Source organism: Callithrix jacchus, chromosome 14 (genome assembly GCF_049354715.1).
Source record: "Callithrix jacchus isolate 240 chromosome 14, calJac240_pri, whole genome shotgun sequence".
Classification (NCBI taxonomy): Eukaryota; Metazoa; Chordata; class Mammalia; order Primates; family Cebidae; genus Callithrix; species Callithrix jacchus.
In genome coordinates, this window is record NC_133515.1 from 91422993 (window position 1) to 91440381 (window position 17389).

Sequence of the window (17389 nt, forward strand, 5' to 3'; positions counted from 1 at the left end):
TTTGTACCTGAGATACAAACAGAAAACTATCTTTAAAATATCACTCCTGGCTGGGTGTGGTGGCTCATGCAGTGTAATCCTAGCACTTTGGGAGGCCAAGGCCGAAGATCACCTGAGGTCAGGAGTTCAAGAGCAGCCTGGCCAATATGGTGGGACTCTGTCTCTTTAAAAAATAATAGTAATTAAAAATATTAAAAACATCAAAATTTAAAATTTAAAAATTAGCTTGACATTCTAATCAGAGTATAAGGCTTGTAAACTTTGAAGGGAAAGTAATGTCTTTTGATTATCTTGATTTCTCCAGTGCCTAGCACCTGGTCTGGAATGTAGGCTGCACCAAACAGAAAATTATTCAGAGAATTATACTAACATTAAAAATATATGTAGTAAAAATTATGAATATTGTTCAATGAATTCTGTCATAAATATATTTTTCAGAAACTTTAATTGTTTAGTGACAGACTCACATAAGATACCACATGGAATACCTGATTTCTTAAATTTGGCAGACAGAATGGGGAACGACTATTTTATTGACTATCTATGAGCCAGCCACCATGCCATGATTTTTGAATTTTTTATTTCTGTATTTCATAACTGGAAATGTATTTCATATGTATTTTATGTACCAAAACTTCCCCAAAAAACTATGTCACCTTTAGAAAATCATATAAACCTCATCTTTCCTTCAGAGAGATTATCATAGCTCTTTATCTCCATTTGTGAATTACCAATTTATAGCATTATTATCTGTTTTCTTATAACTTTTTTTTGTAAATATAAAGAATACATTAGATCCTGTTAGTAGAACTAGTTGACATGAACCAGTGGAGAAGAGCAACCAAAATTTTATTTGATTATCAATAATGACTTTTAGCTATTTAGTTATATTATTTGTTCTGGCTTATTTTGGCCTTTAATACTTTTCTTAGACAAATATCATTTCCTTGTGTATGAAATTATCCTCAAAAGATACTCAGTTATTTCCTAGATTAATTTTTAATTAATGACTTGTACTAAGTATTTAGCTTTTAAAAGCCACTTGAAAGCTCTGTCTGCCAGCACAATTTAGTATCTCATTTTAGAAAGCATCTGTATATATATATTTTTGGTTTGTTTTGAAAGGGTATGATTTCTCTTTATCTTAATTCTCTGTCATATCCTGTACACATGAAGCATTGCTTTTTATTGAATGAATTGTCACTTTTGATTAGGTGTGTTTGAAGTATAGCTGTTCATACTTTAGGTGGTAGTCTAAAGCTTTAAGTGTTGCATTCTCAGTAGAGATTTTAGTTCCAGTTAGTTCCCTGGGTGGTAACCTAAGGCCCATAGAGACACTAATGCTATGTAAATTAATATCTTTTTAATATTAGCTTTGACGGAATTTCTGACTCCATCTTAACTAGACTAAGACTTCCTTGACAAGGTGTATCCTCTTTAAAAAATAAGAGTCAGTTTATTCCTTGTTGCTTTTATAAGAACTGGCCTTGACTCAACTAACCTACTAATTAAACTAAAGATGAAATGGACTGGTTTTGGTCAAAATTAAGTCAGAGACTTTTAGTTAAATAGTTGGGGTTTTATGAGAGTGCCACTTGTTTTCTAGACTTGTTTTCTTTTTTCAGTCAGTCAGCGAGTTCTCCCAAATTACATCTCATAATACTTCAGTAGATAGTCTGTAAAAATATTATATTAATTTTGTTTGTAAATTATTTTAAAAACTGCAGTTTGTTAATTTGCCTGTATTATACTTGATAGATAACTTATTAGTTAATGTCGTTTGATTTTTAACCCAATTTTTCTTAGCTTTGGTAGGGCACTAATATTAAATGACTTTATAAGCTTCATAACCATTGTGATTTTCTTAAACAGATATAGAAACTTTAATTTTAGAGGATAGTGAAGATGAAAATGCTTTATCAATTTTTGAGACCAGTTGTCACTCAGGATCACCAAAGAAACAGTCATCAGCTGCTGCTATACATAAACCCTATCTTCATTTTACAATGTGAGTAATTTATATCAAATTTCTTTGTATTTAGAGCGATATTTGATACTTTATGATTAGAATTATAGTATATTTTTACTCATGGTCATAACTGTGAGAGTATTGTTTTTCTGTTGTTTGGACACAGTTCTGGAAAACTTTTACTGTGTATTCTTTTTCATGTAATAATTAGTTTGTTGGTTAACACTTAAGTGTTTTTTCCTCCAAGTAGAAGAATCTTTCCTATTACTTTGACTTTTTTTTTTTTTTTTGAGGCAGAGTCTCACTCTGTTGCCCAGGGTAGAGTGCAGTGGCATGATCTTGGCTCACTGCAACTTCTGCCTCCTGAGTTTAAGTGAGTCTCGTGCCTCAGCCTCCTGAGTAGCTAGGATTACAGGTGTGTGCTACCATTCTCAGCCAATTTTTGTATTTTTAGTAGAGATGGGGTTTCATTGTGTTGGCCTGGCTGGTCTTGAACTCCTGACCTTGGGTGATCTGCCCACTTTGGGCTCCTGAAGTGCTGGGATTATAGACGTGTGCCACTGCATCCAGCCAAGTTTCCTTTTTTTAAAAGTGATGGTGTGAATTTTTTTCCTCCATGGAGGCAGGGGAAGGCTTAACCTTAGAAAGTCAACCCATAAGCTCTAACTTTATTGCTTTTTATTTAATCTAAAATGGGCAGAAATTAAATATTTGCCATGATCTGGGGTACTTTAATTTGTAGTGAACTTTAGATGATCATTTAGGTCTGTAAGGCTACTAAAGAGATTTTGGTTTAGAAATTGTTTGGTAATTAAATAACTTTTTGATGTTCTAGAAACATCATTAGTTTATACTTTCATAAGTTGGATCTTATGGTTTTTCAATTTACATTTACCCTTTTGTTATCTGTGTTAAAGCAGCTTTTGCTGTGTACTATAATAGGTAAACACTTACAGTACAAATGTAATTTTAAATGAAGAGACCAAACAGTTTTCACATACTAACACATCTTTACTTGGATTTACACAATTAGTGCCGTAGTTGAAGGACCATAAAGCTTCAGTCAGGTAGATCTAATAGCACTTCTATTAGAAGAGGCTGGATTGTGTGTACTTTTAATATTTTGAACAAATTTAAGTCTCCAGCTTGAAGTTTTCCCATGTAGATTTTGGTGCATTGTTGATTTAATTATTTTCATTGATAACCCTTTCTTGTTTTTCATTTTTTAAAATGAGCCTAAATTACTTTCATCTTCTCTTTTTTTCTTCATATGTTCTTTAACAGCAAACTCTTCTATTAGTAAGTTTTTTTCTTCTTCTCCAGATTCTTTTATGCTCTTGGGGAAGTTTTTTTATAGGCTATTTCAGCATTTTACAGATTTGTTTTATTGATAATTATGGGAAAGCCATTTTTTTTTTGCCTTTCACCTGGCTAGCCTTTCTCTCTCTCTGTCTTTCTCTCTTTCTTTGCCTCTCTCCCCCCCCTCCTTCCCTCCCTCTCTCTCCCTCCCTTCTTCCCTCCCTTTCCCTTCCTCCCTTCCTCCCTCCCTTCTCTCCTTCTCTTTCTGTGTGTGTGTATGTGTCTGTGTTTGACAGTTATAGTTATTTGGATTTGCATTATGTAGCAGCAGAAACTAAAAGCTGTCAAAAGACGTGTTTAATTTTATAAGATAACTGTTGTCAATAAAGGAATATAGAAATAGATTTTGCTATTAGAAAATATGTCCAGTTTTAAGTTTGACTTTTTATTGAGTACATTTCCTGCCACTGATTTAATGTGAGACATTGGTATGGCTCATTTTGTTTTAGCTTTTCTGATTGGTTTAATTTTAGCTTTCTTTACATAAGCTTTTCTAGTTCATTGACTTAACTTTCCTACAGCTATATTCTAGAATAAACATTTTTAGATGTTTTAATAATATTATTCATTTATTTCTTTATTCACCTACCCATATATCCAATTTTTCTTTGTTTACCATATGCCAGGCATTGTATGAGACACTGAAAACATAAGTGTGAATAAGATATAATTCTTAGAGAAGGTCTCATTGTTGGGGGTGACAAACATTTCAATATGGCAAAAGTGCTATGAAAGCAGACTAATTCTGCTGGAAGTCTGGCAAGTTTTCACAGGAGAAATAGTGATGTTTGCTGTCTTTTGCAGTATGAAGGGATGGGAGTCTGCATCTGAGTGCTTTTTACAAATTAGATATGTGTTTGGTATGTAAAGATCTTGTGCTTCATATTCAGTAATATATATAGGCCTCTCGGGAATCATATTGCGTTTGTGGTATCATTTTATAGATGAGGAAACTGAAGCATACAAAAGTTAATTAAGTTGCCCATGATCATCTTTCTAGCAGGTGGCAGAGCCAGGCTCTCTGTGCTCTTTGTTTCCTAAGATAATATTTTTTCCAAATTGATTTCTGAGCTTAGTAAGTAGCTAGGGAATTGCATTGCTTCTTTAGGTAAGTTGAGCAATATATTTCAAACTCTCCAAGAAGTATACACTTTAGAATTAAGGCCTTTAGTATTGGCAACATACAGTCTTTTTTGTTTGGATTGTTTAGTTTGCTGTTTGAGCAAGATACATTAACGTTACAGATCAATGCAAAAAAAAAAGGTGCTCAGCCAGAAGAAAGTATAAGTTTAGTGCTGATTTTTAGTCACATTAGCCTGAGTATTGCTGGTGGATTTCTGAGAATAGTCTCCTGAAACAATGTTGAAACCTTTTCTTGTTCACATTTAATACAAAGGAGAAGTCAAGATGGTTAAGGTTTACCAATCTGATAGAGAAGCCTTATGATGGAAAATAAGTTATCTTTCTTACTTTATGTAATCGTAAGGGTGATTAGAAACAGAGCTTTCTGAGGTTTTCCAAATGAAAATAGCTTTGTTTTTTCTGATTAGAAAGATGGTATACACTGTAGAAAATTCAAGTAATAAAGAAGAGCATAAAGAAGAAAGTAAAAATTAAAGCCCCAGCACCTGCAGGTAATATTTGTTTAAGTTTTGATGACCACGCTTCCATGTTCTCTCTATGCATGTATAATGTATAGACTCATATATTATCTAGATTATATCCTCCTATAAGTTGTTAATATAACTTACTTTTTCATCCACTGTGTAGGGAATATTATTTCATGTCAGCATATGTTTAATATCATTATTTTAAGATAGCTGCCTAGTAGCTATCCATAATTTATAGACCCTTAATGGTAAAATTTGAAATTTTCAAGTTTCCTCTTTTCTAAACAATAGACTTGTTTCTAAGTATACATCTTTACACCATTATCTGATTCAAAGTGTAAGGTAAATTTTAAGAACAGCAATTACTGTGTCAGAGAGTATACACATTTAGCATGTTGCCACAGATTGTTAAATTATTTTCCAGAAGGCTTGTACCAGTTTATATTTCTCATACTAATATATGAAGGTGGTGTTTTTTTGCCATTATCAATTCTGAGCACTGTCTTTTAAAACCTTTACAAACCAGATAGATGAATGTAATATAGTTTTGTTTTGTTGAATTGTTCATTTGTTCTTTTGTATTCATTCACTCATTCAAATGTTTTGTGAAGTGCGCATTGTGTTCCAGACATTGTCCTGGGTACTCGGGATATGTCAGTGAACAAAATAGGCTAAGATCCTGGCCCTCATCGAACTTATATTTTTAAATGGAAGAGACAGATAGTAAAACAATAAATGCAATAGATTGCTAGATAGATAAAATGTTAGAAGATAAGTACTATGGGAAAAAATAATAGACAATAGTAAGAGGTTGGGGAGTCCCTGGGAGTGGAGTGAGTTACTGAATATTTTTGGGCACACATTTTGGCATATTTAGACCTACCGCATATAATTTCAGAAAAGTTGTGCTTTTTTCCACTAGTTGTGAGGATTATCAGTTTTCTTATCCTCTCATTGATAGTGCATATTAATTTTTAGTTTATTAATCTAACAGATAAAAGATGTCTGTCGTTATTTTCGTTTATATTTTCTCAATTTTTTTCCTCTCTGTGTTAATGACTACCATTTCATTCTCAAGCCTAGATTGACCCTGTCCAGTGGACCCATCTCCTCTTTGTTGTACCATTGATCTTTCCATCCATAGCTGGACTATATTTCCCCTTCTCTTCCCATGACTCTTGTGAGCCACCGTCCATTCAGTTGTCTCAGCTAGAATTTGACATCATTCTCAACTTCTTTCCTTTGCTTTCTTTCTTTGTCTAGTCAATGACCAAGTCTTTTTTATTTTTCTCACTAAGTAAGTCTCATGACAGGCTATTCCTTCTTCCTCTAGCACTTTTCTTGTAGAACGATCATTCATATCTCATGCCTGGGTTACTATAGCAGATGGCTGATTGATTATCTTTCCTCTCATTTGCCTTCTTTTAAAACCCATTCCCATACTGACATGCTGACATAGAGTTATCTTCCCTTAACATGTATATGATTAACTTGCTCCTCTAAAGTATCTTAATGCTTCCCCATTGTCTTCAATACACATCCAATCTTTTAACATGGCTTACAAAACCCTTTGTAACCCTTTGTAGTCTAACTTAACCTTTCTTTTTCTCCCCCCAACCCTAGTACCTTTACTGCACCCCTCACAACATGTCCCGATACTTTAAACCAAACAAATAAACAAAACCAAAACTGGCTGTATGAACTGTATCAGTTACCCCAAAGAGCCATGTTCTTTTTAACCTCTGGTCCTTTGCACATCCTGTTTTGCAGTCTTGGAATTCATCTTTTATACCTCCAATCCGTGGGGTTTCTGCCTTGGTAACACTTTTCCAGAAATGCCTTCTATGAATGTCTAACTGGTATGGTATCTCCCATAGCACTGTGTATTCAAACAGGTATCACTTATTAATCACATTGAATTATGGTAATTTTTTTAACTAAATACCATCAGTTATGAGCTCTGCGATAACACTAGTATTGTTTGATACTTAGGGTTAAGGCAGTCAGCATAGGAGGCATTCTATAACTATTAAATAAATAAACACTTTAAAAAATTTCCTATTTCTATTTTCTTTTTGAATTGTTTAAGTTCTTTGCCCCAAAACTATGCATATAAACTCTTTATACATTAAGAACCATTCCTGTTTATGACATATTCTTTTTTTTATTCTTTTTGAGACGGAGTTTTATTCTGTCACCAGGCTGGAGTGCAGTGGTGCTATCTCGGCTCACTGCAACCTCCGCCTCCCAGGTTCAAGCAATTCTCCTGCCTCAGCCTCCAGAGTAGCTGGAACTACAGGTGCACGCCACCACACCCAGTGAATTTTTGTATTTTTAGTAGAGATGGGGTTTCACCATGTTGGCCAGGATGGTCTCAATCTCTTGACCTCATGATCCGCCTGCCTCGGCCTTCCAAAGTGCTGGGATTACAGGTTTGAGCCACTGTACCCGGCCAATTTTTTTTAAAATTAAATTTTCTTTTTATGTTTTTTCACTCAACAATTTTTTGAGATGGGATCTCTCTATGTTGCCCAGGCTAGTCTTGAACTCCTGAGCTCAAGTCATCCTTCCAACTCAGCCTGTCAAATATCTGGGATTACAGGCATGTGCTACTGTGCCCTGCTCTATGGCAAATTCTTTATGCCATTTGCTTGTTGCCATTTGGTTCAGATTATAATTTTTGAGTTACAAAGGTTTTTAGATTATCATGAATTAAAAATAAGTGAATCTTTTAATTTAAATTTTGTGTTAGACATCATTTTGTTTATGCTGTGAAATGTCCTGATTCCTCTGTTTTTAAACATTTATTTTACCATCCATTTCTGTTCCTTTTACTTTATTTTTTGAGACTAGGTCACACTCTTATTTAAGCTGGGATACTGTGGCACCATCATGGCTCCTGGGCACAGGTGATCCTCAGTCTCCTGAGTGGCTGGGACTACAGGTGTACACCACCACACCTGGCTATTTTATTTTTTATTTTTTGTAGAGATGGGATTTTGCCATGTTGCCCAGGCTGGTCTCAAAACTCCTGGGCTCAAGTGATCCACCCACCTCAGCCTTCCAAGTGCTGGGATTACAGATGTGAGCCACCATGCTGCCCTCATTTATTTTTTATGATTCTTTTCTTTGTTTTTTAATTGAGTAATGGATTTTTTTTTTTTTGTACTTTGGGCTCTGGGGTACATGTGTGCATCCTGCAGGATTGTTGCCTAATTACGTACATGCCACATCCACCACCCCCACCGCCATCGCCTACATCAGGCATTTCTTTTGGTGTTATCCCTCCCCATCCACCCCACCCCCATAGTCCCTCCCCTTCCCTCCTCCTCCCCACCTAGCCCAGTGAGTGTTGTGCCCTTCTCTGTGCCCAAGTGTTCTCATTGTTCATCACCCACCTATGAGTGAAAACATGCAGTGTTTGGTTTTCTGTTCTTGTGTCAGTTTGCTGAGAATAATGGTTTCTAGATTCATCCGTGTCTCTACAAAGGACACAAACTCATTGTCTTTTTTTGGCTGCATAGTATTCCATGGTGTATATGTGCCACGTTTTCTTTGTCCAGTCTATCATTGATGGGCTTTGGGTTGATTCCAGGTCTTTCCTATTGTAAACAGTGCTGCAGTGGACATACATGTGCATGTGTCTTTATAATAGAGTGATTTATAATCCTTTGGGTATATACCCAGTAATGGGATTACTAGATCAAATGGCATTTTTATTTCTAGATCCTTGAGGAATCACCACACTGTCTTCCATAGTGGTTGAACTAATTTACACTCCCACCAACATTGTAAAAGTGTTGCTATTTCTCCACATCCTTTCCAGCATCTGTTGTCTCCAGATTTTTTAATGATTGCCGTTCTAACTGGCATCAGATTGTATCTCAATGTGGTTTTGATTTGTATTTCTCTAGTGACCAGTGATGATGAGCATTTTTTCATGTGTTGGCCTCATAAATGTCTTCTTTTGAAAACTGTCTGTTCATACCCTTCGCCCACTTTTGAATGGGTTTGTTTGTTTTTTTCTTGTAAATCTCTTTTAATTCTTTGTAGATTCTGGATATTAGCCCTTTCTTTGTCAGATGGGTTCATTGCAAAAATTTTTTCCCATTCTGTTGGTTGCTGGTTCACACTAATGATTGTTTCTTTTGCTGTGCAGAAGCTCTGGAGTTTAATTAGATCCCATTTGTCTGTTTTGGCTTTTGTTGCCGTTGCTTTTGGTGCTTTAGTCACGAAGTCCTTGCCTATGTCTATGTCCTGAATGGTTTTGCCTAGGTTTTCTTCGAGGGTTTTTATGGTGTTAGTTCTTATGTTTAAATCTTTAATCCATCTGGAGTTAATTTTTGTATAAGGTGTAAGGAAGGGATCCAGTTTCAGCTTCCTGCATATGGCTAGCCAGTTTTCTCAACACCATTTATTGAACAGGGAATCCTTTCCCCATTGCTTGTTTTGTCAGGTTTGTCAAAAATCAGATGGTTGTAGATTTGTGGCATTGATTCTGAGGCCTCTGTTCTGTTCCATTGGTCTATATCTCTTGTTTTGGTACCAGTACCATGCTGTTTTGGTACTGGTACCAAAACAGAGATATAGACCAATATACAAGTTTACAGCCTTGTAGTACAGTTTGAAGTGAGGTAGCATGATGCCTCCAGCTTTGTTTTTTTTTTTTTTTTTTTTTTGCTTAGGGTTGTCTTGGCTATTTGAGCTCTCCTTTGGTTCCATGTGACATTTAAAGTGTTTTTTTCCAGATCTGTGAAGAAGGTTAATGGTAGCTTGACGGGGTTGGCATTGAATCTATAAATGACTTTGGGCAGTATGGCCATTTTCACAATATTGATTCTTCCTAACCATGAGCATGGAATGTTTTTCCATCTGTTTGTGTCCTCTCTTATTTTCTTGATCAGTGGTTTGCAGTTATCCTTGAAAAGATCTTTTACATCCTTTGCTAGTTGTATTCCTAGGTATTTTATTCTCTTTGTAGCAATTGTAAATAGGAGTTTGCTCATGATTTGGCCTCTCTATTTGTCTGTTGTTGGTATATAGAAATGCTTGTGATTTCTGCACATTGATTTTGTATCCTGAGACTTTGCTGAAGTTGCTTATTAGCTTTGGGAGGTTTTGGGCTGAGATGATGGGGTCTTCTAAATATACAATTATGTTGTCTGCAAATACGGACAGTTTGACTTCTTCTTTTCCTAATTGAATACCCTTTATTATTTTTTTTCTTGCCTAATTGCTCTGGCTAGAACTTCCAATACTATGTTGAATAGGAGTGGTGAGAGAGGGCATCCTTGTCTAGTGCCAGTTTTTAAAGGGAATGCTTCTAGTTTTTGCCTGTTCAGTATAATATTGGCTGTGGGTTTGTCCTAAATAGCTTTTATTATTTTGAGATATCCGTTCCATCGATAGCTAGTTTATTGAGAGTTTTTTAGCATAAACGTCTGTTGAATTTTGTCAAAGGCCTCTGTATCTGTTGAGATAATCATGTGGTTTTTGTCTTTGGTTCTGTTTATGTGGTGGATTATGTTTATAGGCTTGCATATGTTGAACTGGCCTTGCATCCCTGGGATGAAGTCTACTTGATCGTGGTGGATAAGCTTTTTGATGTGCTATTGCAATCAGTTTGCCAGTATTTTATTGAATATTTTTGCATCAGTGTTCATCATGGATATTGGCCTGTAGTTTTCTTTTTTAGTTGTGTTTCTGCCAGGTTTTGGTATCAGGATGATGTTGGTCTCATAGAAAGAGTTAGGGAGGATTCCCTCTTTTTGTATTGTTTAGAATAGTTTCAGCAGGAATGGTACCACCTCCTCTTTGTACGTCTGGTAGAATTCGGCTGTGATCCCACCTGGACCTGGACTTTTTTCGTTGGTAGGCTATTAATTGCTGCCTCGACTTCAGACCTCGTTATTGGTCCATTCAGGGTTTCAGCTTTTTCCTGGCTTAGTGTTGGGAGTGTGCAAGTGTCCAGGAATTTATCCATTTCTTCCAGATGTACTGGTTTATGTGCATAGAGCTGTTTGTAGTAATCACTGATGGTAGTTTGTATTTCTGAGGACTTGGTGATGATCTCCCCTTTTTCATTTTTTATTGCATCTATTTGATTCTTCTCTCTCTTCTTTTCCATTAGTCTAGCTAGTGGTCTATTTTGTTGATCTTTTCAAAAAAGCAGCTCCTAGATTTATTGAATTTTTTGAAGGGTTTTTGTGTCTCTGTCTCCAGTTCTGCTCTTATCTTCGTTATTTTCTTGTCCTTTGCTTGCTTTTGCATTTTTTTGATCTTTCTCCTCTAGCTCTTTCAATTTTGATGATAGGATGTCAATTTTAGATCTTTCCTTGTTTCTCATGTGGGCATTTATTGCTATAAATTCCCTCTAGACACTGCTTTACATGTGTCCCATAGATTCTAATACGTTGTGTCTTTGTTCTCATGTGGGCATTTATTGCTATAAATTCCCTCTAGACACTGCTTTACATGTGTCCCATAGATTCTAATACGTTGTGTCTTTGTTCTTGTTGGTTTTGAAGAACATCTTTATTTTTGCCTTCATTTCATTGTTTATCCATTCCTCATTCAGGAGCACAGTTTTCAGTTTCCATGTGATCGTGTGGTTTTGACTGTTTTTCTTAATCCTGAGTTCTAATTTGATTGCGCTGTGGTCTGACAGATGGTTTCTTACAATTTCTGTTCTTTTGCATTTGCTGAATAGTGATTTACTTCAATTAAGTGGTCAATTTTAGAGTAAGTGTGATGTGGCTGCTGAGAAGATGTGGATTTCGGGTGGCGTGTTCTGTAAACATCGATTAGGTCTGCTTGATCCAGATCTGCGTTCAAGTCCTGGATATCCTTGTTGACTTTCTGTCTCTTTGATCTGTCCAGTATCATCAGTGGAGTGTTAAAGTCTCCCCCTACTATTGTGTGGGAGTCTAAGTCTCTTTGTAGGTTGTTAAGAACTTTATGTATCTAGGTGCTCCTGCATTGGGTGCATATATGTTTAGGATCGTTAGCTCTTCTTGTTGCATTGATCCTTTTACCATTATTTAATGCCCTTCTTTATCTCTTTTGATCTTTGTTGGTTTAAAGTCCATTTTATCAGAGACTAGGATTGCTACCCATACTTTTATTTGCTCTCTATTTGCTTGGTAAATCTTCTTCTATCCCTTTATTTTGAGTCTATATGAGTCTTTGCATGTAAAATGGGTCTCCTGACCATCATTCTCAGCAAACTGACACAAGAATAGAAAATGAAATACCGCATGTTCTCACTCATAGGTTGGTGTTGAACAGTGAGAACACAACACATGGACACAGGGAGGGGAGCACTACACATTGGGGTCTGTTGGGGGGAATAGGGGAGGGACAGCAGGGGGTGGGGAGTTGGGGAGAGATATGGGGAGAAATGCCAGATATAGGTGAAGGGGAGGAAGGCAGCAAATCACACTGCCACGTGTGTACTTATGCAACTATCTTGCATGTTCTTCATATGTACCCCAAAACCCAAAATGCAATTTAAAAAAATGCGTCTCCTGAATACAGCATACCGACGGGTCTTGACTTTTTATCCAGTTTACCAGTCTGTGTCTTTTGATTGGGCCATTTACATTCAATGTTAATATTGTCATGTTTGAATTTGATCCTGCCATTTTGTTACTGGCTGGTTGTTTTGCCCATTAGTTGATGTGGTTTCTTCATTGCGTCATTGTTCTTTACTATTTGGTACATTTTTGCAGTGGCTGGTACTGGTTGTTCCTTTCATGTTTAGTACTTCCTTCAGGAGCTCTTTTAAGGCAGGTCTTGTAGTGATGAAATCTTTCAGCAATTGCTTGTCTGTAAAGGATTTTATTTCTCCTTCACTTATGAAGCTTGGTTTGGCCAGATATGAAATTCTGGGTTGAAAGTTCTTTTCTTTAAGGATGTTGAATATTGGCCCCCACTCCCTTCTAGCTTGTAGTGTTTCTGCCAAGAGATCCACTGTGAGTCTGATGGTCTTTCCTTTGTGAGTGACTTGTCCTTTCTCTCTGGCTGCCCTTAGGATTTTTTCCTTCATATCAACCCTGGTGAATCTGACAATTATGTGCCTTGGAATTGCTCTTCTTGAGGAGTATCTTTGTGGTGTTCCCTATATTTCCTGGATTTAAATATTGACCTGCCTTGTTAGGTTGGGGAAGTTCTCCCGGATAATGTCCTGAAGAGTGTTTTCCAGCTTGGATTCATTCTCCCCGTCAGATTCAGGTATGCCGATCAAGCGTAGATTAGGGCACATAATCCCATAGTTCATTTCTTTTCACTCTTTTTTCTCTAGTCTTGCCTTCTCATTTTATTTCATTGATTTGATCTTCTATCTCTGATATCCTTTCTCTTGCTTGATTGATTTGGCTGTTAGAACTTGTGTATGCCTCGCGAAGTTCTCGTGCTGTGTTTTTCAGTTCCATCGAGTAAGTCATTTATGTTCTTCTCTATGCTGGTTATTCTAGTTAGAATTTCATCTAACCTTTTTTCAAGGCTCTTAGTTTCTTTGCACTGGGTTAGAACATGGTCTTTTAACTCTGAGAAGTTTGTTATTACCTACCTTCTGAAGCCTGCTTCTGTCAGTTCATCAAACTCTTTCTCTTGTCTTGTTTTATTCCCTTGATGGTAAGGAGCTGTGATCCCTGGGAGGAGAAGAGGTGTTCTGGTCTTTGATGGATTCATCCTTTTTACGCTGGTTGTTTCCTGTCTTTGTGGGTTTATTTGCCTTTGATCTTTGAAGTTGGTGATTTGGGGAGGAATCTCTTGAGTGTACCTGCTTTTTGTTGAGGTTGGAGCTGTATCTTTTTGGCCTGTGGAGGCGCTGCTGGGCTGCCTCGGATTCAGTCAGGTTGATAGGTGGGTGGTCTTCCCCAGAATTTGTTTATGCAGGTTAAATTAGCCCCGCCTTCCCAATGACCTCTTTGCTTCCCAGAACTCTATCTTCCTGGTTGGGATCAAACTGTTGTTTTCGCTGGGAAGCTCTCTATCGCTTGGGCTTCAGTTTGAGTTTTGGGGGTGGGGAGGGGGTCAGGCCTGCCAGGCCAAGCCTGTTTCCCTGCTTTCAACTCTGCCTCTTTCTGTGGGAAAGGTAGTTTCCTCCTGCTGGTGTTAGTCCACACTTCCGCCCAGGTCTGTGCCAGCTTGCGACTCCAGGCTGGAGCCGTCGCTCAGATTTGCATTGACAACCCACGGCGCCCCTCATTCCGCCGGGGCTCTTGTGGACCGTGGGTTGCAGGAGGGATGAGGGAACCACAGGATCTGAATCGGAGGACTGAGGGGGTGAAGTCCCCGACCCTCCGAGCCGGCTGCACTTTCCAGGTGGGATTGCGCCCTACCCTGTCTCAGTCAGTCCTCCCTGGGCTGCACTCACCCTGCTTCTCGGCTCACCTTCCCTGGGCTATTTTCAGAATTCTACCAGTTCCACTGCAGTTCCACCGGCACCTAACTTGGAATTGTGAATTGTGAAGTCCTCTAGCCCTCTGCATCTCATTTACTGGGAGCACCGGATTCTTTTCTTATGTGAAATTCTTTCCATTACAGTTAATCATTTCCTAGGATGCCTTTTTTTTTTTTTTTTTTTTGGTGTATTTTACATTCTATTAATTGTTATTCTATAATATGTTTCAGTATAAAGTAGGACATATCTTAACATAGTGGGTTCAGAATCCAGGCCTTGCAATCAAATGGGCTTGAATGACAATTTGAACTCTTTCACCTGGTTATACAACTTATAGCTAACCTCTGTGAGCCCTGGTTTCTCATCTGTTTAATAAAATGAAACTATGTTTCACAAAATTGTTAAGAAAATTGAACAAGAAATCTCAATAAATTGCTTGCTACTAAACATGTTTGCATTAAAATTGTTAGCATGTTTTTAAGAAGTTTTCTTGGTAATTTTACTTGATTATTCTTTCAGTTAAAGTTGTGAATAAGTTGAAACTCTGCTCCTCCCAAAAATTCTTTTGGAATTTGGACTTGAAAATCCTATGTGTATGAAAAAAGTAAATGGGTTAGGAAGAATTGACCTGTTTATATATTTAGTCTTTGTGTTCAGGCTCAGTTTCACTCTTTTCTTGCAAAGACTATAATTTGATAATGTTTGTTTTACCTTTCTAATTTTTTTTGCAGTTGTGAATAAGATTTCCTTTCCTTTTTCACATTGGTTATTGATGATGTTTAGGAAATCTATTGATTTTTCTGTTTCTTCTGTCTTGTTACTTTGCTGGTAGATTCTGATAGTTTTTGGTTGATTTCTTGGATTTGCTACTACATAGTCATCCTTTACAAGTATCAAATTTTTCCCTTTTTGCTTTCTATTAATTCCATTTTCTTTTTCTTTATTTTATTTTATTTTTTTGAGACAGAGTTTTGCTCTTGTTACCCAGGCTGGAGTGCAATGGCGTGATCTCGGCTCACCCCAACCTCCGCCTCCTGGGTTCAGGCAATTCTCCTGCCTCAGCCTCCTGAGTAGCTGGGATTACAGGCACGCACCACCATGCCCAGCTAATTTTTTGTATTTTTAGTAGAGACGGGGTTTCACCATGTTGACCAGGATGGTCTCAATCTCTTGACCTCGTGATCCACCCTCCTCGGCCTCCCGAAGTGCTGGGATTACAGGCGTGAGCCACCGTATTAATTCCATTTTAAATTTGCTTTATTCTTACTGCATTGGCTTAGAATGTCTAGTACAACCCACAGTGAGAGTAAATTTTGTCTCATTTGTTATTTTAATGGTGCTGTAGAATCTTGAAATTATAAGTCAAGTTGGTTTAATATATTTTCCTTCTTTGGTATGGGGCTTTAGATGTCATCTTTTGGAAGGAGTTTATATATATATATGTATGTATATGTATATGTATGTATGTGTGTGTGTGTGTATATATATATACATAAATATATATATATAAATTTGTTATTTTAAAAATTGTGGTTGTTTTAGTTTGTTCCTGCTGCTGTAACAAAATACTGTAAATGGAGTAATTTATAAACAACATAAATTTATTTATTTATTTGTTTATTATACTTTAAGTTCTGGGATACATGTGCAGAATGTGTAGGGTGGTTTGCTGCACCCAGTGGCTTGTCATCTACATTAGGTATTTCTCCTAATGCTATCCCTCCCCTATCCCCTCACCCAACCTGCCCCCTAACAGGCCCCAGTGTGTGATGTTCCTCTCCCTGTGTTCATATGTTCTTATTGTTCAACTCCCACTTATGAGTGAGAACATAAACAACATAAATTTATTACTCACGGAGGCCAGAAGTCTGAGAGCAAGCTTCTGGCAGATTTGGTGTTTGGTGAGGGATTGGTTTCTACCTCTAGGATGATGCCTTGAATGCTCCTTCCTCTGGAGGGTAACAACAATGTCCTCACAAGGCAGAAGGGATTGAAGGGACTAGCTAGCTAGTTATATTATCAAAGGGCTTGATAATATAACTAATCCATTCATGAGGGCTGACCTGACCCCTTATGACTTAATCACCTCCTACAGGCTCTGCCTGTTAAATGAATCCTACATTTGGAATTATCTTCAGATCTACCTGTTTGTCAAAAAAGTAAGATTCTTTAACCTTGGGTAATTAATAACTAAATGATACTGGAGTTTAACGCATCTTCAATTTAATATATATGGTATGATAGCAGGAATACCAAGGTTATTTTATTTTAAAGTGGATTTTATACTTTTATATTTTCGTTATTAATATGATCAGAGATATCAACATTTTAAAACCATGATTAATGAAAAAATAAATACCGTACTAAAATAATATAGGAAAGTTCTAAATACTAAATACTAAGTACTAAATTCTAAGTACTAAAATAATATAGAAAATATAGAATTGTTTTAAATCAAAAATTGTGCTGATATTTCATATCAGAGCATATGATTTTGAAATAATTATGTTTTACATGTATTACAGGTCACCATATCATCAGCCAACCTCTTACAGGCCACGGTTATTGCTATCTGGAGAACGGGGCTCAGGTCAAACTTCTCACCTTGCTCCAGCACTTTTGCACACTCTAGAAAGATTCTCTGTGCATAGACTAGATCTCCCAGCACTTTATTCAGTTAGTGCCAAAACACCTGAAGAGTCATGTGCACAGGTAGGTTTGTACCACATCAGAGCACTTCCACCTTTCTTACTGCTTATATTTTGATAGTGTTTCTAGTGTGTAGTGTTTATAGATAAGTTTTTTTTCAGAGTACGATATGAATATTAACTTTTTGTTGGTTATTAGCATTCTAATAGTGTAAAGGATCCTTTTGATGCATACAGTTTTTTTAAGTGAGCTTATTGTTAATACCCTGTTTCATTATGCATTGTAGAAAGGGTATTTATTTTCCCTTTTTCTGACCCTCTGTTCAAAGCTGTGGTCTCAGAGCAGTTTCAGACTTCTGTCTTTTCTTAAAGTATTATAGAAAGGAAAATGATATCC

The 17389-nt window shown here is 36.8% G+C and overlaps 1 protein-coding gene across 5 annotated transcripts in view; it reads left to right on the forward strand.

Moving 5' to 3' along the window:
* Positions 1-17389, forward strand: part of ATAD2B (ATPase family AAA domain containing 2B) — a 177565-nt gene that overhangs the window by 104361 nt on the left and 55815 nt on the right. For all 5 annotated transcript variants that reach the window (XM_002757996.7, XM_078349874.1, XM_035273089.3 and 2 more), the window contains 2 exons: positions 1873-2008; positions 16870-17056. In XM_002757996.7, coding sequence (XP_002758042.3) covers positions 1873-2008; positions 16870-17056 — 323 coding nt within the window. The remainder of the gene's footprint in view (positions 1-1872; positions 2009-16869; positions 17057-17389) is intronic.